General features: G+C 48.4%; 1 protein-coding gene and 1 long non-coding RNA gene across 2 annotated transcripts; one reads left to right on the top strand and one right to left on the bottom strand.

Moving 5' to 3' along the window:
- Positions 1-1,415: 1,415 nt before the first annotated feature.
- Positions 1,416-4,617, top strand: LOC125930400 (ral guanine nucleotide dissociation stimulator-like). The gene is made up of 5 exons (XM_049642264.1): positions 1,416-1,571; positions 1,829-2,169; positions 2,767-2,826; positions 3,770-3,936; positions 4,207-4,617. Exons 1-5 carry the CDS (start codon positions 1,416-1,418, stop codon positions 4,338-4,340), a joined length of 858 nt encoding a protein of 285 aa, XP_049498221.1. The 3' UTR covers positions 4,341-4,617.
- Positions 4,618-19,084: 14,467 nt separating this feature from the next.
- LOC125929793 (uncharacterized) lies at positions 19,085-22,659 on the bottom strand. Its single transcript, XR_007459969.1, has 3 exons — positions 22,549-22,659; positions 21,563-21,760; positions 19,085-20,001 (listed from the first exon to the last, which is right to left on the bottom strand). It is a non-coding gene; the product is annotated as an uncharacterized LOC125929793 (long non-coding RNA).
- Positions 22,660-24,907: the final 2,248 nt, after the last annotated feature.

Raw genomic sequence — 24,907 nt, forward strand, 5'->3', positions numbered from 1 at the left:
GGTCTGTCTGCCAGAGCCTAAGGCGGACCTCACTGTTTTCACTGTACCAGCGTATAAGACACTGACACCTCCTGGCAGTCAGAAGGCTCACGCTTTAACTACTTGTACTAAAGTACAAGCTTTAACTACTGAACTCCGTTAGAATGGGTGCGTAGAAAGAGTGGCCACTGCAGTGCCCAGATGGAATGGCATATTGCTAGGAATGCTGAATTACCTTGAAGTACATTGACGTGGGTAACGCCGTAACAGCCTGTCCTGTGAGTTCTAAACAATGTCCAAGGAAACTGCCAAAAGCATCTGGAGCCATTCACTGGAATTCCTAACCAGGAAGACATTGGCAGGTTGATTCGATCAGCCCTCTTCCTCTGAGTGAATGTTCTAAATACACCCTCGTTTCTGTGGTCACTGCATCTGGCCTAACCCAAGCTTTCCCTTGCTGCCATGCAAACCAGGCCGCCACCATTAGGGGATTCGAGAAACTGGAAACTATGTATGGATGCCTTCATAAAATATACACCTTTCAAAAGTGGGAGTCACCTTTCAAAAGTATAATATGCAAAACTGGGCAAAAAAACATGACTCTAAATGGAGGTTTTACCTACCCTATAACTCACAAATGGCAGGGCTGGTAAAAAGAAAAAAAAAAGAATATTAAACTAACAAATTAAATTAAATATGAAAGTAACAAGCAAAACCATCTTGGCTAGTGGCCTAAAATACTGCTCCAACCTTAACACATTGGAATGATCAACCAGCAGGGCCTATTACTCCCTATGATAGACTAGAGCCCCCCACCGAGATAACCAGCACCCTAATAAAAGTAAAAGCTGTGGGAAACAGCCTTTACCGTGACCATACATAGGATTAACTTGCTCTCCTGCTGACAACACCAAGTCCTATGACAACAAAAAAAGGAATTATCTCCTGAAATTTAGAATGGGACATTCCCCTGGGATAAGAAAGTTGCTTTGCACCTTGAGTGCCATCTCTGCTTGGATCTCTGCTTGGATTCCATCGCCCTGCTTCAAGCTGGACTTGATGAAATACACTATGCTTGAAATTGAATATACCTCGAGAGAGGGGAAGTGTGGGCATCTTGGACTGTATATCTCATTCACGATTTACCTTCTCATGCTTGCCACTGTGTTCCCCCTGGCCGACGTCTATGGTATCCTACAACCAAGCCAAGGTTTTAAAGCTGCCAACTCCATCTCCTCGAGGCCAGGAAGACACTGTGCTTCATTAGTATGATCATTTGGCCACCACTTTGTTCCCTCCACGGGAACAAAGAGGATGTTTGCATATTTTCCAAACTCCTCTTCCCAGGTGTCCCTGTTGGCCTGACCATCCTTCCACACCTTCTCCAAGTCTGGCACATGATCACGATGAGCAGGGGGATTTTTAGCCACAGGGATATGGGGCTCATGGCATTATGTCTGCTGTTCTGCACTTTGGTTGCCAAGGAACACGCCCCTGGGGCCCCTCCAGATCAGGAGCAAGGGCCTTACCACCTAGACAACATTCTGGAAATGAGACCACTCACCTCCTCACCCATTCAGCCCTTCACAAATGTGGGATTGTGACAGGATTCCCTTCTCTTGCCATGTCACAGTGCTGCACTGAACATCCTACATGTCCTATTATCCTGATCCAACCTCTGCCAGGTAAAGTCCCTGTCTTCGGATCCCCAGAATGGACTGTGCTGTTAGAAATCACAGGGACACTGCTGTTAATGCAGGGAGCTGCTGTCCATACTCATCTAACAATCTGACCTGAGATCCTAATGTGTTCAGTCATTTCCCACCTCAAATTCTCGTGTGAATGCCAGGATCCTTTTTCCTACTCTGGGCACCCAGGTCTCAGGCTTGCCACAAGTCACTGGGGTCTGGGGATTTGGTCTGCATTCTGGACTCCAACCCTTCTGTTGGCCATAGTGCTGTGTCTGATTCTATGTCCTTCCTGTGTTCTACTTCAGGGTACAAAGGTCACACCCGGGAATGAGAATGAGAACTGTGTGGGGTGGACCATCCATGCAGGCCTGCTGAAGCAGCGAGTGGAGCACCTCGTGCCCACCTTCTTGGGGAGAGACCCCACGTATGTCTCCACCTTCTTGGGCACGTACCCAACTTTTACTACCACCCAGCAGGTCCTGGAAGTGTTGTTTATGAGGTGAGCACCCTGCCCTTCACAGCCCAGTGTGATTCAGTCCTTGAGGTTTTGAGTCTAGGGAAAGTCACCAACTCCTTGAGTCTCACTTTGTTCCTCTGATCGGGGTAGAAAAACTCCAAGTTCTCGGTGGGGGCACTGAAGGGAAAGTCACCCTGGCCTGTGGAAAGCTCTGCTGGCAGGGCTGCGTCTCTGCTGGGTCATCTTTGTCCTCTTCCCCATGATCAAGTTTCTGCCTCATCCCTCACCGTCGCCAGGTGTTGAGTTGGGCTGTTTTCCCATTGGAAAAGGAGATTGGAGGCTCTATCCGTGTGTCTGAGTCCTGGCTCAAACCAGTCAAGGATGCCCAGGATGAGCAGGAGGCCCAGACCCACACCAATATGTGTGATGGAGCTGACTGGGGCCCTATCATTCTTCAAACATGCAGGAAGCCCCACTAGGTGAAGGCACTTCTGTAGGAGCTGACTGGGATCCAATGCACAGAGCAGACAGTACCCTCCCCTCCAGAGCTCCATTCTAGTCAGCAGTCAGTGACTCTGGATGGGACAAGACGTAGCATCCACAGGACAGCTCATATGATGTCCTTCTGGCCTCCTCCAGATACGGATGCTTGCATTCAGAGGCTGAGGAGGATGGCGGACCCCGGGAGCAGGAGAAAATGTGAGTAGGCTGAGCTCATGCTGGACGGCCTTCCTTCTCCAAGAGGGCAGTGCTGAGACCGTGCGTGGGAGGGGCTGCAGGACCCAGCATCCCACACGTCTGAGAGTCCTGTGAGAGGGCAAAGTTCTGAGGGCTTTCTCTTGGAAGCAAGGAAAGGGGTCCTGTCCTGTCTGGTAGAGGATGGGCTGTGGGCACAGGGAGACAGCAGAGGGCGCCAGAGGACAGCATCAGCTCCTTAGAGAGTCCAACCCCATCCCTTCCCAACCACAGCCTTGCCTCCACCCCCATCAGGGGACCCAGAATAACGGTTTTGGGGAGCATCACGCTCACCACCTTGGGGAACGTCCACAGTGCGTGCTTAGCAAGGGTACAGGAGACACAGTGAGGGCTCAAGGAGCACATATCACCCACACTATGGGAGACCAATGTCAGTGGGAGGACACCCACATGTGCACTGAGGGCATGAGGCAGCACAGAGGCACAGGTCGTCACGTTGAAGGCATCAGGAGGGTCCCAGCAAGCCCAGGTAAGAGACAGAGTCCCCTTGTCCCGTATTTGCGCAGATTTTCATGGAGCGCTAGGGTATGCAGTGAAGGCACTGACTCACCCCGACACCACCCCTCCACTCACGCACGGACTTGAATTCTGGTGGGAGGTGGGCAGGGGGACACACGGAGGAGTCTGGCTGGCTTCCCCAAGATGGACAGACTTTGCCACATCATTGTTTAAGGGGTCCCAGTCAAAAAGACTTTGGTCAGTCCCTCTTCAGTGACTAAACTATCTCAAGCAGGACTCCTAAATCACAGGTGGGCAAGGTGTAGGAACAGTCTCTGGACATCCAGGAGCAGGAGGCATAGAGGCCAGTTCCCACAGGCCTGTCCTGAGACATCAGTGTGGGAGGAACACCCCGTCCTGATTGTTCTGGCTACTTTTGTATCCCCAGGGCCATCTCCTCCATCCTGGGCACCTGGCTGGACTACTACCCTGAGTACTTTTTCCAGCCCCCAGATTTCATCAGCCTGAAGGCACTGCAGGAATATGTAGGGGTCCACATGCCGGGCTCTGAGCTGCAGCGCCGCGCCCGCCTTCTCTACTCATGGCGGAGAAAGTGTGAGCCCAATGAGCCAGAGTCTCTGGGTGAGGAGGACTCTGGGTGGGAGATGTGGGCATGTGGAGGGGACGGGATATGCCACAGAGAGCATGTTTACTGAGACTGCAGGTGGGCCAGGAGTAGGGACTAGTCTCAGATCACTGTTCCATTAGCCTGCCATCTGGGAGATTTCCTCCTGGTGGGTTCTTTGACTCAGATGACAATGTCTGCGGGAGAGGTTTCCTGCCATGGAATGGCAATCACGGTGATGACATTTTCTATTCTTGAAGCTTTGGCAGCAGCTCTAGAGCCACATCCACACGTCCCTCGGGAGCGAGACCCCGCTATCCCTGTGGTGCCCACTGCAGCCTCGCAGCCCAGGCTGCCTGAAGCCACCAGTTCTCCTGGAGCTCAGCACGTATGAGAATCGGAGACCCTCACTACAGTGTCCCCACCAGGGCAGGAGGTACTCCCAGCTCTGGCTGACAGACAGGATCTGGAAGAGCCACCTGCCCCTTTGGTGGCCCCAGAGCATGAGCAGCCCTCAGCCCCAGCTGGTGGGGTCACGGAAGGGCTGGAGGAACCACCTGCTGCAGCTGAGCAACCAGCCTCAGCTCCCCAACAGCGGCTCATGTCTGCTGCAGCCCCAAAGGATGAATTCCCTGACCTTGTCATTGCGTTCTTTGTCATTTTTGTGGTTTGTATAGAGATATTTACTGTCCTTATGTATTGTTTTATAAGTAAAACATAAATTAACTTCAAAATAATTTTACTCTGATCCTTTGAAAGTACACATTGAAGTGCCATTACATGTATTCACAGAATTATACAACCATGACCACTATGTTCTCCTAGAATATTTCCATCACAGACACATGTATACTACCCATCAGCCATGGCTCAACCCTCACCCCGGTCTCTGCAACCACTGACCTCGGTTTCTGCTGCTTTAGCTCCTCTGGGGTTTTCAGGTGTGTGCAATCACACACCATGGCTTATTGTGTCTGGCTACATAACATGAGAGTGATTAATAATTGGTTAAATATTCAATCAAACTAATATTTTTAGGACAGAGGAATATTCCCCAAAGAACAAAGATTATGGAAGCCTCCTACTTGAAATATCTTCATTATCTGGGATAGGGATCCCATTTAGAAGTTTGACTTGATAGCTAAAAGCCACAAGAGAAATGTCTGGAGCAGAGTGATACCTTGAAGACCTTTCATTTTCCTGGTGAGGCCAATCTTTAAATTAGTCTAAGGTGCATATTAAACAAATATCAAATTCAAATATGAAATCTTCTCATTTACTACTGATATAGGTTTTATACGGATGTTATTTCTTAAATAAAATAAAAATCTGAATAATAAGGACAGGCGCCAAGGTGGCACAATTGGTTGAGTGTCTTGACTTGATTTTGTCTCAGGTCATGATCTCATGGTTCATGGGATCAAGCCCCAAGTCAGGCTCTACAATGACAGCACGAAGCCCTCCTCAGGATTTTCTCTCTCTCTCTCTCTCTCTGTCTCTCTGAAAATTAAGAACTAGAAAAAAAATAAATACAAATACATATGAATAAAATGATATACCCTTGTCAAGAAATATTTGCCATTAGACATGGGGTCCCTCCTTCCAGTCCTTTTACTTTGAGTGCAGCAAATTGTGTGTGTTTGTGTGTGTGTGTGTGTGTGTGTGTGTGTGTATCAGTTGTGTGACAGGTTGGGCGGGGAGGGTTTCATGAGTATGCTCTTTAGTACCTGATGTCCCCATAATGGACAGGCTCAAGTCCTGTCCCCTTCTGCATCCTCAGTGGTCACACATCATCATTTACTCTGTGTCTCTACAAGTTGAATAATTGGGCCAATTCCAATATTTTGACTCTCATACTTGTACCGAAGGGTACATGTGTACCATTAATCTCTATTTCTTTAGAATGGCACACCTAGCACAATTTTGGGGACATAATTTGTACACATTTTTCAGGTGTAGCCTGCAGTTCCTAATATCTACAGACTCTTTAAGACGTTAGGGCCTTCTTTGGGAAGGGAGCGACCCCTGGGACTGAGTGGATACCTGAGGACTTCAGAGGACAAGCCAGCACTGAGGTCATCGGGGTACCTGGGAGTGACCCAGGGGGCAGGGAAGAGCCCACACTCCCCTCATTCTGACCTCCTGCACAGCACCCCTGCCCCATGTCCTGGAACACACTCATCCAGACCCCATCCCGTGACACACCCCAGACCCTTGTGCACCTCCTGTTCCATAGCTCAGCTTCTAAGTAGAGCAGCCATTCCCTGTTTTCAGGTCAGGGGAGGATGCAGGCTGGGCCTCTGCTGCTTGCTTGGGTAACTAACTAGGAGTGTAATTGCCGGATCATAGGGTCGTTCTATTTTCAACTTTTTCAGGCACCTCCATACAGTTTTCCAGAGTGGTTGCACCAGTTTGCATTCCCACCATCAATACAAGACGCTTCCCCTTTCCCTGAATCCTTACCAACACCTATTGTGTCTTGGGTTGTTAATGTTAACCATTCTGACAAGGGTGAGGTGGGATCGCATCATGGTTTTGATTGGTATTTCCCTGATGATGAGTGATGTTGAACATCTTTTCATGTGTCTTTGAGCCATCTGGCTGTCTTCTTTGCAAAAATGTCTATTCATATCTTCTTCCTATTTCATTTGTAAAAGATTTATTAATTTATTGTGAGACAGGCAGAGAGACAGAGTGTGTGCGTGTGTGTGTGTGTGTGTGTATGTGTGTGTGTGTGTGAGCGCGTGCGCACATAGAGGAGAGACAGAGAAAGAGGGAAAGAGAGAATCCTAAGCAAGCTCCATGATGTCGGCACAGAACCGGATGAGGGGCTCGATCCCACAAAACCATGAGATCATGCCCTGAGCTGAAATCAAGAGTTGGACACAGAACTGTGCTACCCAGCATGCCTCTTCTACCCATTTGTTAACTGGATTCTTTGTTTTGGGGGCATCGAGTTGTATAACTTCTTTATGTATTCTGGATAATAACCTTTATTGGATATGCCATTTCCAAATATCTTCTCCCATTCCATAGGCTGTCTTTTACTTTTGTTGATGGTTTCCTTCACTGCACAGGAATTTTTGTTTTGTTTTTGTCTGTTGTTGTTGTTGTTTTGGTGGTGGTGGTGGTGTTGTTTTATGTTTTATCTCGAGGAATTCCCAATAGTTCATTTTTGGCTTTGTTTCCCTTGCTTATAGTGATGTGTGTGGTAAGAAGTTGCTATGGCCAAAGTCAAAGATTTTGCTGCCTGTGTTCTCCTCTAGGATTTTGATGGTTTCCTGTCTCACATTTAGGTCTTGCATCCAGTCTGGATTTCTTTTTGTGTACGCTGTAAGGAAGTAGTCCAGTTGCCTTCTTCTGCATGTTGCTGTCCAGTTTTCCCAACACCATTTGTTGAAGGGATGGTCCTTTTCCCATTGGACATTCTTCCCTGCTTTGTTGAAGATTAGAAGACCATAGAGTTGTGGATCCAGATCCATTTCTGGGTTTTGTATTCTGTTCCACTGATCTATGTGCCTGTTTTTATGCCAGGACCATACTGTCTTGATGACCTACAGCTGTGTAATATAGCTTGAAGTCAGGTTGGCCAGTCCTGTCCATACATAATTTTTTTCGAAAATTTGCCTTCACATGCTTCTACAACTTTCTCTTTCATTGAGATTTGGTCCTAAGTTTTTCCCTTTCCAAATAATCTGTCTTGTTTCCTGGCAAAATTACATTCTTTTCTTTCCAGAAAAATGTATTCTCACTTCTCATTCCTTTTATACATGTCTCCTAATTTCTTACATACAAGATTCTTTCCTTCAGGGTGCCCTGGTGCCTCAGTTCAATAAGCATCCAATGCTTGGTTTTGGCTCAGGTCATGACCTCATGATTTGTGAGTTTAGGCCCCAGGTCAGGCTCTGCACTGACAGTACAGAGCCTGCTTGCGATTCTCTCTCTCTCTCTCTCTCTCTCTCTCTCTCTCAAAAATAAATAAACAAAAACAAAAAAGAAAAGATTGTTCCTTACAATATTCAGTAGTTTCGATTCCATTTATCTGATGAAAACTAAGTAGTAACCAGTTGTGAATTACCACAGGAGAATTCTTTAGGTTAGCAAATTCATGAATATTTTGTAATTTTTAGAACATGTTCTTTCATAGTACAACTCTTTCATAATGAATGAAACATGTTTCCAATACACCCATATTTACCTTTACATTTCTATAATAAGAAGCCAACAAATGATAAACCTCTGTTTAGCAATGAATGGCTTAGCGTTTTAGCTTCTTTGGAAAAGACTTAGACATCTAGTGACTTTAACTCAATTTACAAAACTTTATGAAACCAGCGAATACTTCATAAAATAGGCAAAATCAGTCAGCACTTTCAGGAATCCTTGCTGACAGAGAGCAATAATTACAACATGAAATTAACTAATAAATTCAGGTAGAATAAAAGTGGATTATCCATATCACATTTGACACTGATAACTCAGGAAGACGTATCTCTCTTCCTTGAAAGAACAATGTTCAGTATGGAATATGTGGCACCTGCACCCCCTGAAAGTTAATCACTTTGTTCCACACTGGCAATTTTACCTGGGGCTCCCATGGGGAAATCTCAAGTGGGCAATTTAACCCCAAACCAGGCCTGGAGCCTTTTCATGTTGCTTTGGTAGATGCTCCACTCTGAAGCTCGTAAGGCTGCGACCCAACAGCCTGGGGTACTTTTGCTCCTCAACAGTGAGGGGAGGAGAAGCAAGATCTGATAGTGGCAGAAATGCGGAGGATGGAGTCCACTGTGACAGTGGAAGCCTTGCCGGTCGTGCAGGAACTAGAGGAGGGGAAGGCGGGGGCAGAGGGGTGCTGGTAGGGATGCCACCAGCAAGGCCAGAAGCAGGTTCCAAGTTTGGACTAACATTCCGCTGTCACTGACTCCTGTCTCTTCCTCCTGCAAAACATGTCTTTTTCTCTACTTGGTTTTGAGCCCTCTGGTGGAGGCAGAGGAGCAGGAAATGGGTTGGACAGCTGGTGCTCGTGCTTGAGGAGGTGGATGGAGTATTTCCAGTGTCGGCTTGCCTTCCTTCTTCTTTTTCTCATTATTCTGACGATTGGCAAGGGTGTCCCGTGTCGTAGATTTTCACCCATCCTTATCTTTCTGGACCATAAATTGAAATCCTCCCCACCAGGCATCTTTATGATGGAGTCACAACAAAGCCTGAATGTAGGTGATTTCATCCCAGATCGGGAGAACTTGAAAAACACTTTGTTTAGTTTTTATTTTTCTGAGTTTTAGAAAGCACAGTCTTCCTCCACAACTGCTTGATTTTAAGCCAATTAAGTAGAGCTCATCTATAAATTATTTTTTGGAATACTATCCAGAGGTAGAAAAAATTTCGGTCACACTTGTAACACATATGGGCACATATACACAATCCAGATGCAAACAAAATCTAGCCTTTGTTTCACTGATATTTGTGAAGTGAACATGAAAGATCCAACTTCCAATGATCTCCCCGTTATTAAAGCAAATCAAGTGGCAAGATAGCATGTCAATTTAGGGATGTATGAATTAGCTATTTTCCAGTTTCCGACTAGAATACGACCAGTTTTGTCCAAAGATGCCAAATGCTGCAGCCACCAGCACAGCAAGTGAAGCCCAGTCTGCTTCTGTGAGCATCGGCTCCTCTCAAGAAGTCAGGGGTTTCACTGACAGAACTACATGGCTTCCTAGTCTCTGGTTGCTTAGTGTTAGAGCTGGGTTTCTCTAACTCTGTGTAGAAGAAAACTCATTTCCACATGTCAACAGGAGCAGGTCTGAGTCATCTGTGACCCAAGTTATTCTTGGTTAGTTTTCCCAGTTAAGTAAGCACTTCCAAAGAGAGGTTCCATATACATTGTATCTATATCCTGTGGAATTCCTGTGGGTGGTGGTTGCTTTTCCAGAAGCCGTTTGGCTTTGAAAGCACAATTCCCCATTCATTTAGTTTCAGTTTTAGAAGAAAGCTTGAGCAAAATCAAAAATGGTAAGTATAGTGGGTTGGGAGGGTGCTGCCTGTGAGTGTCTCTTACAAATGGCCACAATAGACTCTCATGGGTGTCAGGTTCTCCCAGAGAGGGGTCAAACCGTTGAGGGGGCTCAGAGCACTGGAAGATCAATCCGGGCGTGTGTGTCTCTGGATGAGCCAATCACTAATTACATTATGGAATAGGAAGTTCCTCTAGGACTGATACACATCTCAAGGAATATCCTCAGACATTTGCACTAGGCTTTCAGCCACCAAAAGGTGACATTCAGCTGGAAGAAACAAGTCCTTCTCTTTTATTGGAGAGGAATGCCTTAGTCTCTCATAATTCTAGCCAGAAAATTGCAATCACTATGAAGTCAAATTCAAACAACCAACCCATCCAGGCCAACACCTCTATGGTATTCCCACCTAGAGAACATTAACAGTAACACTTAACACCTGGAATAAAAGTCAGGACCACCAACCGAAACTGGGGAGTTCCAGATGTCAGCAGAACTCATGGATACACTTTCAGATGCTGAGAAGTCAGAGGGGGCACAAAGAGCCTGTGCTGGTACCAAGCGCTGAGTTCCCAAGGACCTCCAGGTGCTTGTTCTCAGGCAAGTTTCTGTGATATCCTGCCCACTATGCCAAGAAATGTCGACACTAAATGAACAAATTGGGGAAAACAATGAAAAGAAAATGGGTTTTATCTGAGCTCCAGTTAGAAGAGCTGCTCGGGATACACAATTTTCACAAAAAACCTCTGCTCCACTGAAGGATCACCTGGTGTAAGGGTATATAAATATGCATACATATGTGTAAAGGGTAAGGAATACTCATGAAGAAAGACATTGCAGAAAGTTACAGACTTAATCTTAAGATTTTAGTATATGGAAGGCTATATGAATTTAGACATATGGGAACAGGGAGTTTTTTTGTTTTTCTTATTTTTATGATTGGAATGAACCTTTTTTGTCATTTTAAAAAACCTATCAGATGTACAGTATGTCCTCACGGGAGTAATAGAGCCCATGCTTTGAGGTTTTGCAGGGTTATTTTGACCTTGATCGCTGTTAAAGGATACCTTCCCTGGGAATCACACAACGAGGCCCACAAACATGAAAACTGGAGAATTGCTTGTATTATACCCGTTCCCATGTGTGAATGGAGCCTGCCTATAAGCCCACACTTTGAATTCCTCTGTCGCCACAAACCTGTCCCACATTTGAATCCCTTATTCACAGCCCCACTTCCTGATAGGCTCTTTCCCTCAGTTCTGAACAAAACAACACCTGTCACCTCCCTCTTGGGAAAGAAGTCCTAGGGTGGAGTACCTTGAAGTGGGGCCCAAGCCCACCTCCTCACCCTGAAACCAGCCTCTCTCATCCCTTACCATCAACATTGTGCCCTTTTCCTTCCTGGATGCAGGGATGTGTGGTAACCTCTAGAGTGCATTTTAAAGTAGTCAAACAAATGAATTGTATTTTCTGTTGATTACTTTGCTCTTAAAATGACTTAATATTGAAATTGACCTGGAACCTCTAGGGTCTCTGGTTCCCTCAGGTGGTGTTTCTTGAAACATATGTCAGAAAAACATGTTCCCACTCCCCCACATTGTTTCAGCTTCCTGCTAAATGTGGTGTTGCAGACCCTGGCGCCCAGCGCTGTGCCCCCTGCGGGGTGGGGGTGGGGGGATGGGGGGCTTGGATCCTGGGCCCAAGTAGGTCTGCGGGAGCGCCTGCCGCCCCAAGCCCCCAAGTGTCTGGGCCAGCCAGGGGCTGACGCCCACCTCAGCCCCCGACCGGGGACATGCTGCTGCCTGGCGCCTGCGACCCAGTAGCCATGGCATTGGCGGTAGGGGTAGCGGTAGTGCTCGCAGGAGCGCTCGCGGGAGCGCTGGAGGGCCCGCGTGGAGAAGATTGGGAGCCATGAGCCTCCAGCCCTGCTGCTCCTGCTGTTCCTGGAGCCAGCGGGACGCGCTCCCCGGGCAACTCGGTCTTTGGCTGCGCTGGTGGAGTGCCAGCACTGGCAGGGGAAGAGCGCAATTCGATGCCCCCACCCCCCGGGGCCCCCGAAAGACCATCTGGGAGAAGCCTAAAGGTGGAGGAGCTGAGACCCTCAGCCTCCCTCCAGGACCTGCCTCAGTCGCGGTGCTGCCAAGGTAGGGATCCTAGTGACAAGGTCCCATGTGGCCTTGCCCCCTGCCCCTCTCTGTCTTCCCCTTCCATGACCACACCCCCCCCCTCTTGCTCCAGGCTTCTTCCTGGGCTCCTTTGCAGCTGCAGTCTGGAGGACTCAGGAGTGACCTTTCTGGGTTGGACCCTGGTTCCCTGGAGGAGGAGGGCCCCAGATCGAGTAGGGGGTTAGGCTCCAGCGGTGGGGATGGCGCAGGTCGGGGTGGGGGGGGGGCGCCCTGAGTGCCCTTGGAGGTCTGACTGGGTTGGTGGCTGGAGGGTGGAGGTGGGAAGGAACGAACGAAAGAACGAACTAACGAACGAATGAAGGAAAGCGTGGACCTGCGGTTGTGGGAAAATGTCAAGGCAGGGCCAGGGACGTCGCAGTCATGAGCAGGACGAAACATTCCTGCCTGTGAAAATGAAGCACAAGGGACCTGAGATTCCAGAGAAACATTCCAGGGAGAGTCAGGGTGGTGGGCCTGAGTTGCTGGAGGCCAGCCAGGGCACTTGTTGAAGCAATTGATATGGAAGCAGCAGGTGAACACAGGCCTCCTCCCTCCTCTTCCACACCCACTGCCCTTCCCCGCCCTGCCCCGCCCCTGGTGGCAAAGTTGCACCCTCTGATGGGGGGGGGGGGAGGGAAACCCCACCCTGCTTTTGGCTAAAGGCCAAATGATACTCCATGTATCTTGGAAGTCAATTTGACTCTGGGGTGTGGAATCTGAAGTAGGGGTAGTGTAACTACCTGTTGAGTTCTTCATTTCTGAAGGCAATTTGCGTTCAATCAATGCACTCTGAGCAAATGGACCAGGAATAAGTGGCGCTTCTTTCTTTTAGAGGGTGGTCCAGACACCTTCCTACTTGGAGATGTATGCTGAAGAGAACTGGGTGTTTTGGATAGTTCAAAGTCATCTTTTTGGGAAATGTTGAGTGGGAACGTCTTCTTCGCACTCTCGCGAGGAAGGTGGATGGGAAAGCTCCTTGTTCCAGGACGACTTGTGGGTTTTGTTCTTCATATCCGTGGGGCGTGGTGCTTCATGTTTCCATAGAGCACCTCCTGTCTTGAATTCGTTCCGTGTTTCAAGAGTTTCTGACCTTAAGAATTACATCTCCTCCGGGACTCCCCAGGTAGCTCGAGGCAGAAGAGTCTCTGAGCCCACCGGTTCCCTAGAAACCAGTGCATGTGTATTTGAGCAGGCCGTGCTCCTCTCTCAGCCTCCTTTGGAAATGAGGTCTTGAGCAAACGCTCTTTCATTGCATGGGTTCCACCTCTGTCAGGTTGTTGGGGTTTGTGTTTGTGCATGTGTGTAAGTGTCTGCAGTGCCGTGTCCTGTATTTAGTCTGGACCACGGCAGGGTCCCAGTTGTCTCCAAAGACACTGTTTTGTTGCATAGGAAATTCACATTTCAGTAGAGTGTTCCAATCCTGTTACAAAGGATGAAAACTTCCTGAAGGCAGCACCGTGACCTCACCGAAAGCAAAAGTCTGAGAACTGAGGCTTTCCCAAACTTACATATCAATCTGACTGGTACTTTATGTTTTCAGTAAGACGGTGTGGTGTAGGTCACTTTCAGCAGCTGCAGCTACTAATCATCTGTTTTGTCCCTGGGGGTGAGTTGTCTCTATCAGCAATTAAGGATATTATGATTATCTTGAAAATCATTATTTTCTTGATTACCATGATTACTATATTCTGCGTAACCCTTCCATGGAATTTGGTACATGAGCTACATACCTGAAACCTTTTCGTCACCAAACACGTGCTACAACACGGGGAAAAAAATCACTTTTGTGTGATGGACAATGTACCTTACCTTTATAGTACTGTTTTAGTGGTATGTACATATGTTTAGAGTAATGAAAGTATCCACTTAGATCTAAGGAGTGTTTTGTGACATGATGGTACTTCAAGAAATCATAAAAATAATGGAAAATCTAAGTTACGTAGTAATCTAAGGACTCTGTCCTTTTGGATACGAAATCCTAAGTAAAGAACTCATCTTGCAAAAACTGCCAAGTACTGATACTTCGTTACTATTCACGTAGGTCTAGTGAATGGAATGGACTGAACTAAGGTCTCTGAAATAGAGGAAACTAGAATTTGAGATATTGAGTCACCTTTACTCTCCCTTTCCCTGGTGACATGGTCTTTTTATATTCGGTGATGTCTTTTGACCTTTACCCTATTTCCCTCCTTCCTGCCCCCCCACCTTTGCAATCGTCTTTATGTATTGATGGGCTTGTTTCATTATGTTTTGAGGATTTTTGTTTTTTGTTTTCATAGTTTTTTTTTCAGATTCCCCATATATGTGCGAGTATTCTGTATGTGTTTTTCTCTGTGTGAGTTCTTTCACTTGGCATAATGCCCTCCAGGCTATTATAAAACACTGTGGCATAATAACAGGTGTGAGGTATTTTGGGGAGTTAGTGATTTCATGTGTTCTGAGTAGTACGTAGGGGGGTACTTGAGGGAAGTTGCTGGATGATATGGATGTTCTCCTCTGAATTGTGTGAGGAAACTTTACATTGTTTGCGACTGCCTCTGCACCAAGTTCCAATGCCACCAACAGGGCCCAATGATTCGCTTTCTTCCACATTGTACCCGACGCTTGTGTTTTCTTGTCTTTTTGATAAGACCATTCAGACAGGTTTCAGGTGATATCTCTTTGGCTTTGGACTTTCATTTCCCTAATGTGGAGTGACATGGAACTTCTCTTCATGTATGTGGTGGCCATCTGTATGTCTTCATTGGAAGAATGCCTCTTCAGGACTCTGCCAGGTCCATCATTGCTCTTTGGTTTTGCATTGTGGCGCTGTAGGAGTTCTTGGTATCTTTTGTGTTTTCACCCTTGACCACGTATGTAGTTTGCAAGTATTTTCTCCCATTCACTATGTTACCGTTCCATTCTGTGGAAGATATTGTTGCTGTGCAGAACTGGTTTTTTTAGTTTCATGTAGTCCCACTTGTTTAGGTTTCCTTTGTAGCTTTGGCTTCTGGTGTCAAATCCCAAAACTCAAGTCAATTCTAAGATCCAAACATTCTCTTGGGATTGGCATTTTGGCTTTGCCCAGCAAAGCCAAGGAGAGCAGAAAGGATTGCTTCAGACTCCATGCAAGTCAAGAGAGGTGAGAGGGAGTTTAAGGGACGTCTCTGCGAGCTGCTCTCAGGCTCCCGTAGTCATTAAGCCTACAAACGATGTGCAACACGCCAGCGGGCCACATGCTAGAAAGAACGTATTGAAGACATGGTGCAAACCACATCGAGACAGGATAAAATATTCCACGCGACAACACGGTCCAAGGACTTGGTGAGCCCATGCAGAACCCAACCCCTAGATACACACGCACTAGATCAGCCAAGTCTCGCCTGCCCCCCAGATACACACCAACTAGGTAAGTGAGCTGCTGCTGGCTGTTTGCAGGAAGGCCAGAGAGCAGTGATCTGCTCGGCAAAGCGTTCCCTATAATCTCCCAACTCAGGACATCGTTGTGCGATTTCCCACAACTCCTGTCCAAGGTCTTATCCAGGTCTTTTGTGGTTTCAGGTCTCAAGTCTGTAATACATTTTAACTTCGTTTCTGTGTGTGATGTTAAATAGGTGTCAAGTTGTTTTTCTGCACCTGTTGTTTTTCTGTGCCCAGTGATTCTGGGCACCACCTATTGAGGAGACTGCCTTTGCCTCAGGTTATGTTCTTGGTTCTTTTGTTGTGAATTAATTGGTTACATATGTGTGAGTTTCTCCCTGGGCCTTCAGTTCTGTTCCAATGACTTGTGTGTCTGCTTTTACCCCAATAGTGTACTGCTTTGGGTTATTGTAGCTTTGAGATCTTGTTTCAAATCAGAAAGCATGATGCTTCCAGCTGTGTTCTTCCTTCTCAAAATGACTTTGGTATTCAGAGACTTGTGTGGTTCTGTCCACATTGAAGGATAATTCTATTTGTGGTAACGTGCTTCAACTTTGATAAGGATTGCACCTAGGGAATGTGTAGATGGCTTTAAGTAGCGTGGACATTTTGACAATCTTAATTCTTGGGATCCACTAGCATAGAAAGTCTTTCCGCTTATTTCTGTCCAAATTCTTTCTCCACTGATTTCTGGTTTTCAGTAAAGACGTCTCTCTCCCTCTTGGTTAAATTCATTTTTTTCTTTTTTAACATTTCTATGTTTATTCTTGACAGAGAGAGATACATGGAAACACACACACATACACACACATTCAGAGAGATAGAGAGACGGGGCGGGGGGGAGCATATGAGTGGGGATGAGCTGAGAGAAAGGGAGACATAGAATCTGAAGCAGGCTCCAGACTCTGAGTTGTCAGCACAGAGCCCAACACAAGGCTCAGAACACAAATCATGAGATCATGACCTGAGCCAAAGTCAGATGCTTCAATGAGTATGCCACCCAGGTGCCTGTAGGCTTAATTTACTCTTAAGTATTTTCTTCTTTTGGAGTGATTTTAAATTATTTTCTTAATTTCTCTCTCTCTGATACTTCGTGATCATGTATAGAAATGAAGCACATTATGTACATCGACATACATATCTTAACATGACTGCAATCATTTATTAGGTCTACCAGTAATGTTGTCGAGTCACTTTGGTCCCTCTAGAGCGTATCATGCACCCCCAATAAGTGAAAAAGTACCTGGGAACATAGGATGATGCGACCAAATTTAGATGAGAGTAAGCAGACATATGGAGTGAGAGTGTGCCAATTTTCTGAAATGTTTTGTGGGTGATATAATCCAACAAGTCCACAAATAAGGTTTGTTTGGATATATTTTTTCTTTAAACCAGAACCAGAGAGCTGTGACATAAATATATGCTTCCCAACACAATCCCACAATATGCCCTGTGCATCTTTGGAGGTAGCCACCTTGTCTCTTTTTTCTGTCCTAGAACCCAGTGCCTGTCTCCACCGCTCAGTGAATTCATCTCAGAATACTGCAGTTGGGAAGAGACCTATATTTTTCATAGACTTCCTGAAAGGCACCTAAAAAACATTGGATTTTACAGTTGTGTCTGATCTGCCTGGAATCCTCTAAGGATGTGTCGGTTGGAATGGCACTTTCTTTGCTGGGAGATCAGGGAGCCCTGCAGTATTCCTGTGTGTCTTGTGGTCACCAGTGGGTGCTGTGCGGCTGCTCATGACAAGGACACTGCTCCCCAAAGATGGGGCTGCAGGTGCAGGGCGTCACTGCTAGAGGAGCCTGAAGGGTGGAGGAACTTGACTCGGTTTCAAAGCCTGACTGAGTCTCCATCCCGCAGTCTCCTTGAGCTCCTGATGTGCTGTGTAAAGGACTCTCTTCCTTGCCGAAGTTCAAGTGGTTCTTGCTGTTGCCACTCAGTCATCAGGATGAACACATTCAAGTCATGGTCTTTAACTCATTGACCTGACCTGCACGTAGAGGTACTTTCCTGAGAGTAAGCGACCCAGCCTGGAAGGAGGGCCAGCAAGCAGACAGCAGTGGTCCAGCCTGCATCCTCCCCTGGCCTGAAAGCAGGGACTGGCTGCTCTACTGAGAAGCAGAGCTATGGAACAGGAGGTGCACAGGCAGCTGGGGTTTGTCATGGGATGGGGCCTGGATGAGTGTGTTCCAGGGCATGGGGCAGGGATGCTGTGCAGGAGGTCAGAATGAGGGAGTGTGGTTTCTTCCTGGCCCATGGATCACCCCTAGGTACCCTGATGGCCACAGTGCTGGCTTGTCCCCCTGATTCTTCAGGGATCCATCAGTCCCAGGGGTCCCTGCTTTTCACATAAGACCCCAACGGAATAAAGAGTCTATAGATATTGGAAACTGGAGGCAGCGCCCGAAAAATGCCTATAAATTATGTCCCCAGAGTTGTGCTAGGTGTACACGCCTGCAGAAAGGGAAAGTTTCGGTACACATGTACCCTTGTGTACAGTGATGACAGACAAAATATTGGAATTGGCCCAGTCATTCAGCTTCTGGAGACGCAGAGTAAAGGATGATGTGTGGCCCCTGAGAATGCAGAAGGGGACAGGACTGTGCCTGTCCACTGTGGGGACATCCCATAGTACAAGACCATAGTCCTAGATGGATGCCCAACCTGTCACACCACTCGTGAACACAAACACAGACACCTGCTGCACTCAAAGCCAAAGGACTGTGAAGATGACACCATGAGTTGGGGGACATTATTTCTTCAAAGAATATACGTTTTTTTTCCCGTATGTATTTGTTGTTTCCTATTTATTTATTTGGAAAGAGCAAGAAGGGGAATCCTGACCAGGGCTTCAAGCTGTCATTGCAGAGCCTGACTTGGGACTTGATCTCAAGAACCATGAGATCATGACCTGAGCCAAATTCGACTTGGAAACTCGCCCAGTGAGCCACCTTGGTGCCTGTCCTCATTCTTTAAATCTTCCTTTTACTGAATACATGTCACCTGTAGGAAACCTTTCAGAACTTTATACTTTATTGCCTAATAGATTAGCATACATGGCATATTGATGGTTTCATTTGGGTATTTTTATAATATGCACGTTACACCAATATCACCATGGCCTGTCCAGGAAAATGAAAGATTTTCAAGGTATTCGCTCTGGTCCAGACATTTCTCTTCTGGCTTCTGCTCTGGTGTCAAACGTCAGAGGGTCCCCATGCCAGATAATAAAGATATTTCAAGTGGGGGCTTCACCTAATCTTTGTTCTTTGAGGACTATTCCTCTGTCATAAAAAATATTAGTGTCATTGAATATTTAAGCAATTATTAATCAGTCTCCTGTCATGTACATGGAAGTCCCAGAGGAGCTAAAGCAGCAGAAACCGAGATCGCTGGTTGCAGAGACTGGGGTGAGGGAATGAGCCGTGGGTGATTAGTAGTCCACGTGTCTCTGTGATGGAAATGTTCTAGGAGTACATAGTGGTCACGGGTGTAAAATGCTGCGAATGTACGTATTGACACTTGAAGTTGTAATTTCAAAAGATCAGAGTAAATTGTTTGGAACTTAATGTTTTATGTATAAACCAATAATACATAAGGACAGTAAATACCTCTATACCCACCACTAAAATGACAAAGAACGCCATGACAAGGTCAGGGAATTCATCCTTTGGGTCTGCAGCCGACATGAGCCGCTGTTGGGGAGCTGAGGCTGGTTGCTCAGCTGCAGCAGGTGGTTGCTCCAGCCCTTCCGTGACCCCACCGGCTGGGGCTGAGGGCTGCTCATGCTCTGGGGCCACCAAAGGGGCAGGTGGCTCTTCCAGCTCCTGTCTGTCAGCCAGAGCTGGGAGTACCTCCTGCCCTGGTGGGGACGCTGTAGTGAGGGTCTCCGATTCTCGTACGCGCTGAGCTCCAGGAGAACTGGTGGCTTCAGGCTGCCTGGGCTGCGAGGCTTCAGTGGGCACCACAGGGATAGCGGGGGCTCGCTCCCGAGGGACGTGTGGATGTGGCTCTAGAGCTACTGCCAAAGCTTCAAGAATAGAAAGTGTCATCACCGTGATTGCCATTCCATGGCAGGAAACCTCTCCCGCAGACATTGTCATCTGAGTCAAAGAACCCACCAGGAGGAAATCTCCCAGACGGCAGGCTAATGGAACAGTGATCTGAGACTAGTCCCTACGCCTGGCCCATCTGCAGTCTCAGGAAACACGTTCTCTGTGGCATACCCCGTCCCCTCCACATGCCCACATCTCCCACCCAGAGTCCTCCTCGCCCTGAGACTCTAGCTCATTGGGCTCATGGTGTTTCCGCCATGAGTAGAGAAGGCGGGCGCGGCGCTGCAGCTCGGAGCCCGGCATGTGGACGGATCCTTACATACGCCCGCAGCAGCTTCAAGCTGGTGAAGTCTGGAGGCTGGAAAAAGTCCTCGGGGTAGTGATCCAGCCAGGTGCCCAGGATGGAGGAGATGGCCCTGGGGATACAAAAGTAGCCAGAATAATCACCATGGGGTGTTCTTCCCACTGATGTCTCAGGACAGGCCTGTGGGACCTGGCCTCTATGCCTCCTGCTCCTGGATGTCCAGAGGGTGGTCCTATACGTTGTCCACCTGTGATTTGGCAGTCCCGCCTACGAGAGACCTGGTCACTGAAGAGGGACCGTCAAGATTCTGTTTGACGGGAACCCCTTAACCAATGATGTGGTTGTCTCTGTCCTTCTTGGGGAAGCCAGCCAGACTCCTCACTGTGTCCCGAGCCAACCTTCCACCGGAAATCAAGTCCGTGCGTGAGTGGAGTGGTGGTGTCGGGGTGAGTCAGTGCCTTCACTGCATACCCTAGCGCTCCATGAAAATCTGCGCAAATACGGGACAAGGGGACTCTGTCTCTTACCTGGGCTTGCTGGGACCCTCCTGATGCCTTCAACGTGACGACCTGTGCCTCTGTGCTGCCTCATGCCCTCAGTGCACATGTGGGTGTCCTCCCACTGACATTGGTCTCCCATAGTGTGGGTGATATGTGCTCCTTGAGCCCTCACTGTGTCCCCTGTACCCTTGCTAAGCACACACTTTGGATGTTCCCCAAGGTGGTGAGCGTGATGCTCCCCAAAACCGTTATTCTGGGTCCCCTGATGGGGGTGGAGGCAAGGCTGTGAGTGGGAACAGATGGGGTTGGACTCTCTAAGGGGCTGACGCGGTCCTCTGGCGCCCTCTGCTGCCTCCCTGTGCCCAAAGCCCATCCTCTACCAGACAGGACAGGACCCCTTTCCTTGCTTCCAGGGAGAAGCCCTCAGAACTTTGCCCTCTCACAGGACTCTCAGACGTGTGGGATGCTGGGTCCTGCGGCCCCTCCCACGCACAGTCTCAGCACTGACCTCTTTTAGAAGGAAGGCCATCCAGCATGAGCTCAGCCTACTCACATTTTCTCCTGTTCCCTGGGTCTGGAGGAGGCCAGAAGGACATCATACGAGCTGTCCTGTGGATGCTACATCTTGTCCTATCCAGAGTCACTGACTGCTGACTAGAATGCAGCTCTGGAGGGGAGGGTACTGTCAGCTCTGTCCATTGGATCCCAGTCAGCTCCTACAGAAGTGCCTGAACCTAGTAGGGCTTGCTGCGTGTTTGAAGTATGATAGGGCCCCAGTCAGCTCCATCACACATATTGCTGTGGGTCTGGGCATCCTGCTCATCCTGGGCATCCTTGACTGGTTTGAGCCAGGACTCAGACACACGGATAGAGCCTCCAATATCCTTTTCCAATGGGAAAACAGCCCAACTCAACACCTGGCGACGGTGAGGGATGAGGCAGAAAGTTGATCATGGGGAAGAGGACAAAGATGACCCAGCAGCGACGCAGCCCTGCCAGCAGAGCTTTCCACAGGCCAGGGTGACTTTCCCTTCAGTGCCCCCACTGAGGACCTGGAGTGTTTCCACCCGGATCAGAGGAACAAAGTGAGACTCCAGGACATTTGGTGACTTTCCTGAGACTCAGAGCTTTCAGGGGCTGAATCACACTGGGCTGTGAAGGGCAGGTGCTCACCTCATAAACAGTATGTCCAGGACCTTCGGGGTGGTAGCAAAAGCTCTGTATGTTCTCAAGAATGTGAAGAGGTAGGAGGGGTCTCTACCAAGGAAGCAGGTACCAGGTGCTCCCCTCGCTGCTCCAGTAGCATCCAGCCTCCTTCGATGGTCCACTCCACACAGTTCTCATGTCGCGCATGGGTGAGAAGTTCGTACCCTGAGTTAGAACACAGGAGGGACACAGAGTCAGACACAGCACCATGGACATCAGGAAGCTTGGGGTCAAGAATGCAGACCAAACCCCCAAGCCGTCAGTGACTTGTGGCAAGAGTGAGACCTGGGTGCCCAGAGTCCGAAGAAGGATGTTGGCATTCACACGAGAATTTGAGGTGGGAAATGGCTGAACACGTTAGGATCTCCGATCAGACATCCCCACAGGCGAGGGAATTAAAAGGAAAAATGAACTATTGGGACCTCATGAAGATAAAAAGCTTCTGCACAGTAAAGGACACAACCAACAAAACTCAAAGGCAACCAATGGATTGGGAAAAGATATTTGCAAATGACATATCGGACAAAGGGCTAGTATCCAAAATCTATAAAGAGCTCCCCAAACTCCACACCTGAAAAACAAACAATCCACTGAAGAAGTGGGCAGAAAACATGAATAGACACTTCTCTAAAGAAGACATCCGGATGGCCAACAGGCACATGAAAAGATGCTCAACGTCGCTCCCCATCAGGGAAATACAAATCAAAACCACACTCAGCTATCACGTCACGCCAGTCAGAGTGGCCAAAATGAACAAATCAGGAGACGGGAACAGGAGGACGTTGTCACTGCTCTACTGCTGTGGGACGGGGGTCCCTCGGGGGTTATGGGGATCTCGGACGAGCCTCCAAATGTTATGCCCAGAATTCGTGATCCCCAAATACTGCCAGGGAGCCGAGTCCGATGTAAGCAACGGAGCCTTTATTTGAGCTAGCTCGAGCTCAATCCCCTACCTGCACAAACGCAGCGGTGAGATACCAGGGAGAGCATGTTTCCAAAGCAGAAAGGTTTTATTGGGGCCTAGGGGCAGTTGGTGAGGTAATGGCTATGGCCTCAGCCGATTGGCTGGGGAAGGGTCAGAGTTCTGTCAGGCAGGTGGGGGAGGGGGTGGCTCAAGGGGAGCACCAACTCCCCTAGGGGCAGTTGGTGAGGTAATGGCTATGGCCTCAGCCAATTAGCTGGGGAAGGGTCCAAGTTCTATTAGGCAGGTGGGGGAGGGGGTGGCTCAAGGGGAGGAGGTGTGGTCAAGGTGAAGGACACAGAACAAGATGGAGTTTGCCAGCATATGCCCGCCCTTTCAGAATTACCTTCGTATGTTTTGTGGTACATATCTAGGGATGCATTTTCTATGGTTTGTGGGACATAGGTGCTCACAGATCACTACTTAAAAATCCTTGCCTTTAAAACAAGGAATGAGTGAAAAGGTGGATATTTTAGGCACTCTAGACCAGGCTGATAACATGCTCCCATGTGCATTTCCTTGTCCTCTTTCCCCTTTATCGCCCCTTGTGCTGCTGGTTGTGCAACTACCTGATATCCTTGGGAGGGAGAAGGGACAAAATGGAGGAACTCTGGGTTCCTCAATGACCACATGAAGGACTTTAGTCTCCAATCTAAACACACACCCAGCAACGTCAGGTGAGGAAATCTGTGGGGACATGCTTTTTGAAATGTGGCGCGTTCTCTGGTAATTCAGCATAACCTAATACACGTACGAAATGTTAACCCGCAAGATAACTTAGAAATCAGTCTAGTTCCATGAAAATTGGCTGTTTCAGTCAGTGGGGCATGAGACTCTTGATCTTGGAGTGTGATTTCACGCCCCAAATGACGACTAGAGTGGACTGAACAGATATACGATAAAATAAGTATTGAAAAATGACCCAGGTAAATTAGGCTACAATGACTGAGCTGCTAAATGGTGGGTGGGATCCCTTTACCTCCTCAGTCAGCCACTGGGAATGAGCATCTGAGCATTCACATAGTGCCAGTGCTAGTAAGGCAGCCACGTCTTCCCTCTAGGAGTTCAAGGTCTAGCCAGGAAGATGGAAAGAACATGAAACAAAAATGGGAATGACATGAGCAAGGACTCCATAGAAAAATTCAAGGTGCGACAACTGGGTCCTGAGCTCCACCAGGGGAGGGTCTGACAAGGCTGTGCTGAGGCAACGTTAAGATTTCGTGCCGCAGTGCAAGAACGAGCCAGCCCTGCACAAGTCCGAGGGTATGTAGCCTGGCAGAAGGCACAGTGGGGCGGACACTCGGAGGCAGGGGTGGTTGTTTCAGAGGGGACGTGTGAAAGGAGACCAGGGAGACCGGAAAGAGCTGCGGAGGACAGCAGAGAGGGAGGGTGAGGAGGGCCAGGGCCTGGGGCAGGAGGACATTGTCACTACTCTGCTCTAGTGCCGTGGGACAATATTCCCCCACCCTTAGTGGCTTCCTCATAAAATTGCCACCTCACAGGCCCAGGGGACCAGGAATTCAGCAGGGCTCAGCTGGGGGCTCCTGCCAGAGCCTCTCAGGAGGTTGGGGCTGCTGTCATCACTGAGACACAACATGCTACTCAACCCCTGAGCCCACTTCAGGGTGGTGGCACGATTCAGTCCACATCGAGTGCCTTAGTCCTTCCCTGTCTGTCGTTGTCTCTCAGGGCTAGGCTGTGTGTACCTGTCTGTGTCACGACTCAACACGGGGGTTGGTCCCCACTGTGAGGGGCTGAGAGACAACACGGAGGGTGACAGTGAGCACGTGGCCGTGCCATGCACATTTTATCACCTAAACTTGTTTGGTCTGGGGTCACGGTGCCATCTTCTTTGCAACAGAAATCAAACACTACGTCCATACCACACTCCAGGAAGGAAATCCCACAAGGATGTGTTGACAGGATGTGGGCATCCCAGGGAGCCACTGAGGGGAGGAGAAAGTGAAGACCCTGCCAGGGTCAGTGCCTTGCCCAGAATCACAGACTGGTAGAAAGGCAGAACCAGGCATGACCCCAACTCCATGTCCTCAAAATGGGGTCCTGGATTTGACCCAGGATTTCGGAGGGGGTCTGGAAAAGGGTGTGTTACTGTCACTGGGTGCGGACATGGAGGTGGCGTGGGGGTGAGGCTGAAGAGGAGCGTCACAGAAGACATCCCAGCACGTTCTTCCCTGAGGAGGACCCCCAGGCCAGGGCAACCCACTGAGTGCCACCCTGTCCCCATTGTATGTACCCAGTGGAAAGGCAGGGAATGGCTCGTGGCACACTACTGACCAAGTCTACGTAAAAGAGAGTTCTGTCCTACTAGGCCCCAACTCCAATCCCTTCTG

The sequence above is a fragment of the Panthera uncia genome, chromosome A2 (assembly GCF_023721935.1).
Source record: "Panthera uncia isolate 11264 chromosome A2, Puncia_PCG_1.0, whole genome shotgun sequence".
NCBI lineage: Eukaryota > Metazoa > Chordata > Mammalia > Carnivora > Felidae > Panthera > Panthera uncia.